At 36.3% G+C, this 3,739-nt stretch overlaps 1 protein-coding gene across 1 annotated transcript; it reads right to left on the bottom strand.

Moving 5' to 3' along the window:
- Window positions 700-2,404, bottom strand: LOC109838124. Its single transcript, XM_020406592.1, has 2 exons — window positions 2,314-2,404; window positions 700-1,367 (listed from the first exon to the last, which is right to left on the bottom strand). Exons 1-2 carry the CDS (start codon window positions 2,348-2,350, stop codon window positions 700-702), a joined length of 705 nt encoding a protein of 234 aa, XP_020262181.1. The 5' UTR covers window positions 2,351-2,404.

Here is a 3,739-nt window from a genome sequence, read left to right as displayed (position 1 = left end):
AAAACCTATCTCGTACCGATCTTGAAATAAGTCCTACAACAACTACTCCTCCTATCGGTGTTAATCCCGAATCTGGTACGACAGTGATAATTACTGTCACAGATATGAGCGACGGTAATATGTTCCATCGATATAAACTCTATAACGGGTATTATAACCTTCATGACCATTTAGCGAAGAAGGCTTTAACAACGAACGACGAAGGGATATTTCCCGTCGTTAGCATATAATAACGAAGGTTTTTAGCTCTTTAACGAAGATAAATCCTTTCGTTAAAGACATAATTTCTTGTAGTGTTTATACATCATACTACTATACTAATAAAGTAAAAACCTGATTATGTTTTTTTGTCACTTGGCCAATCTTCAAAGCCCTAATAATTGACAACTAACTAATGGTTTCTAGCTCCACCATTAATTTCACATCAACCAACCATCCTTCACATCTAGGAAATTTCGATTCTTTGCCATTCAATTTGCTATAAATCATTCACTTCACCATCTTTTGTCTAAAGATTCTATTTCTCTACTCTCTGGTTGCCAAAAAAATCCCAATACGCATATTTAAAAAATATTAAAAATATATGTCCCGTGCGCCTCAAGGGTAACAACTAGTAAACTAATATTTTCCGTAGTCACACTGTCCAGTGTTTTCCACCATCAAATTAATTGATAAATAAAATTGAATCTAAGTAAATCCTTATACGAAACATTTTTCACTCTGTGATGTTTTCGGCCGCAGCTTCCTCGTGGTCTTCCTATTTTCTTGCTCGTTTGGAGCAAATTTCTTCTGTTTTCGCCAACGGTCGTCGCGTCTCCGGCCTCTCCAGCCACGGTGGGTCCTACACGCACGACCCCAGCCCTTGCCATCCCGTGGATTACCGTCATATTTCCCGTCAGCGGGCGCGCGGTCTTTCGCATCGGCAGCCCGTCCCGCAGCTCGAAGTGGCTCATCCCCCTCTTCGGCGTCGCCCCACCCCGTTGCTACTACGGGCAGACGTCTCAACGCTTCATAAGCCGCTTCGAAGCTCAGGTCTTCCTCTTGATCATCGCCCTCCCCTCGCGACGCCGTGTCCTCGTTCTCCAAATCGGCGATCAATTCGGGATCGGTCGCGTCGTGGTGGTCAACCTCGTCGAAGAACAAGTCTGGGTCGGGCGTCGGGACGTCGCAGGCGAGGCCGTTGATTTTAGACCAGTAGCGCGCCTTCGCATTTTCGAAAGCCTTAAGCGCGCCTGAATCGTCCCAATCAGCTATGTTCTCATGCCTAAGCGTGTAGTCCTTGGCCTCGCATATTTTTCTCCAGGGAACTCCGCAAACGGAAGAGCAGAAGGTCCTCTCCCACGAAGGAACAGGAGAGTATCCACGTCCTGGCGGTAATTAAAAAAAAAAAGACAAACGAATATGGTAAAATAATATTTCAATCGTGTTGTGCGCTGCGGAAGCCAAACAACCAAACCAACGTGCTACGAGAAATCAAATCAAACGAACGTCGAGAGAAGACCAAACGAACCAATTCACAAGTTGTTATCTAAATTTTAATTTCTCGGAAAGAAGAAGGGGAATTAAATTGTTAGCATAAAATATGAAAGAATCTGTTTGTTCAATAAGTTGAACCATCAAGAGTCAAATGGAAACCTTACACAAGTGGCCGATGTTCATCCTTCTCCTATTAAATTAGTTTTTATAAAGGAGTGATGAGTTTAAAACATGGAATATTCGTGTCTAAGAACAGTCATATGTTGGATAGGATAAGAAAGAGTGATGAATTTAAAACATAAGTTGAATTCAATGCCTAATATCTTAAGCTCTAGGTTGTACGTGCCGGGCTACTTTATAACATTATACTATACATTTGTCTTTCAAAAAGTAGCATATATAACCGTTGCATATTATAATTACCACCTAATTGGATAGGATTCGAATACTAAATAACTAGGGTAAGTTTTCTTGAAGCTAGTTTCTTGGAAATTGACTTTTTTTTTCGATGTTACTAGACTTATTTTGAGCCATGTATATATCTTTGAGAAAAAAATTAGATTGAGAAATAAAAGGTCATATAGTAAACCTATCAACATCCAAGTTTTAACTGTTGTATTACAGTCTTCTGTTTGATTTTTTAATTATGTGAGCGTAAACGTTGAATCATTAATTGCGTCCAATATAAATTGATTGTGATCGAAAACTCAAATCTTAAAAACACCGACTTTTAGTTAAAAAAAATAAAATAAAAATCGAAGATACACAGTTTAAGATGCAATCTTTTAAAATAAATAGAAATAAAAATTAAACTAACAAGAGAAAGAAATTACATACCAATTGACCGACCGTTCCTCATCCAAGTTCTTGACATATTATGAACGCTCAAATAAAATCTCTGGTGAAAAAATTCTTTATTTTTATTTCTTCTTTGTTGAGATTATGATCAATATAATCGTCTCGTTACTAGTCTTATATAATGGAGATGGATGTCTAATTCCTCTAGGAATAGGGGATATTTTTTCTTTCTTTTTCTTTTTGTAAATAATTCGTATGCGCTTAGGAATAGGATTTAATGAGCGATAATTTTAGTAAGCTTACCTGTTGGGAATTTTATTTTATTGGTTTCTTTTTTTTTTCATTATCGTCTTTTCATAATTATATGTTATTCGGTCGGAATTGCCCTTTTAGTCCTTTGAACACGTTAACAATTGGAAATAAAATAAAGGTTAAAACAGTCATAATAACTAATTCGTAACATAATGTAGCACGATCTTAGAAGGGAACTTCCTTAGCACGTGATTTTCACGCTGTACGGTTCCTTTTTTTTTGTTTTACCCCCTCCTTTCTGTTCTTATTTTGAGGGTGAGGGAGGGGATTCCAACTTTTTATTCCCCTTCTATTTTAAGGGTCTGTTCGGTTATTTCTTAAAAATCAAGAAACGGAAATGGAAATTGTGAAAATCTCAAAAAGTAACATTTCTTCCATTTCCATCCCTAAAACTCACCCACAACATCCAATAAAATATTATTTCCATCTAACAACTCATCCACATCATCTAATAAAATATTATTTTCATCTAACCACTCATCCATCACATCTAATAAAATATTATTTTCATCCAAACATCACTCAACTCATCTCTTCTCATCATTTCAAATCACTCATATCATCCAATAAAATATTATAACAATTCACCTCATCTCATTAACATTTCATTTCTTTGTTTTCATCCCAAAAAGTTATGAAAACATTTTTCTTAAGTGTGGGTCACACCACCCAATAATACAATGGCAACTCATCTCATCTCATTTCATTTCTTATTTTTAAGAATGAACCAAACAAAAGAAAACAACAAACTACAGGAAATAGGTTTCTTATAATTCATTTCCTTATTTTTTTCGCCAACCAAACAACATCAAAACTAGTTTTCTTAAAAAATCATTCACATCATCCAATAATAATGTGACAACTAACATCATTTCATCTCCATTTTTTTGATTTCCTTCTTTTTTTAGCCAACCAAACACTCTCAAACCAATTCTTCATTTTAAATGTTTTCTGTTCCCTTGAAAGTGTTGGGAATTTAACGCCTAAATCCCCTAATGCAACGGAAACGCGGTATAGAAAAAGTACACCAAGATTTAACGAGGTTCGGCAACTGCCTACGTCCTCTGGAGCCACACAGATTTTTCTTATTAATCAAACAAGAAATTACAATTTTAGGAGCAGATCCCTAAACTGGGATTTCTCAAATAAACAC

This window comes from Asparagus officinalis, chromosome 4, assembly GCF_001876935.1.
Source record: "Asparagus officinalis chromosome 4, Aspof.V1, whole genome shotgun sequence".
Taxonomy (NCBI): Eukaryota; Viridiplantae; Streptophyta; class Magnoliopsida; order Asparagales; family Asparagaceae; genus Asparagus; species Asparagus officinalis.
The sequence above is the reverse complement of the archived record's forward strand: the minus strand, read 5'-3'. Positions and strand labels throughout refer to the sequence as shown.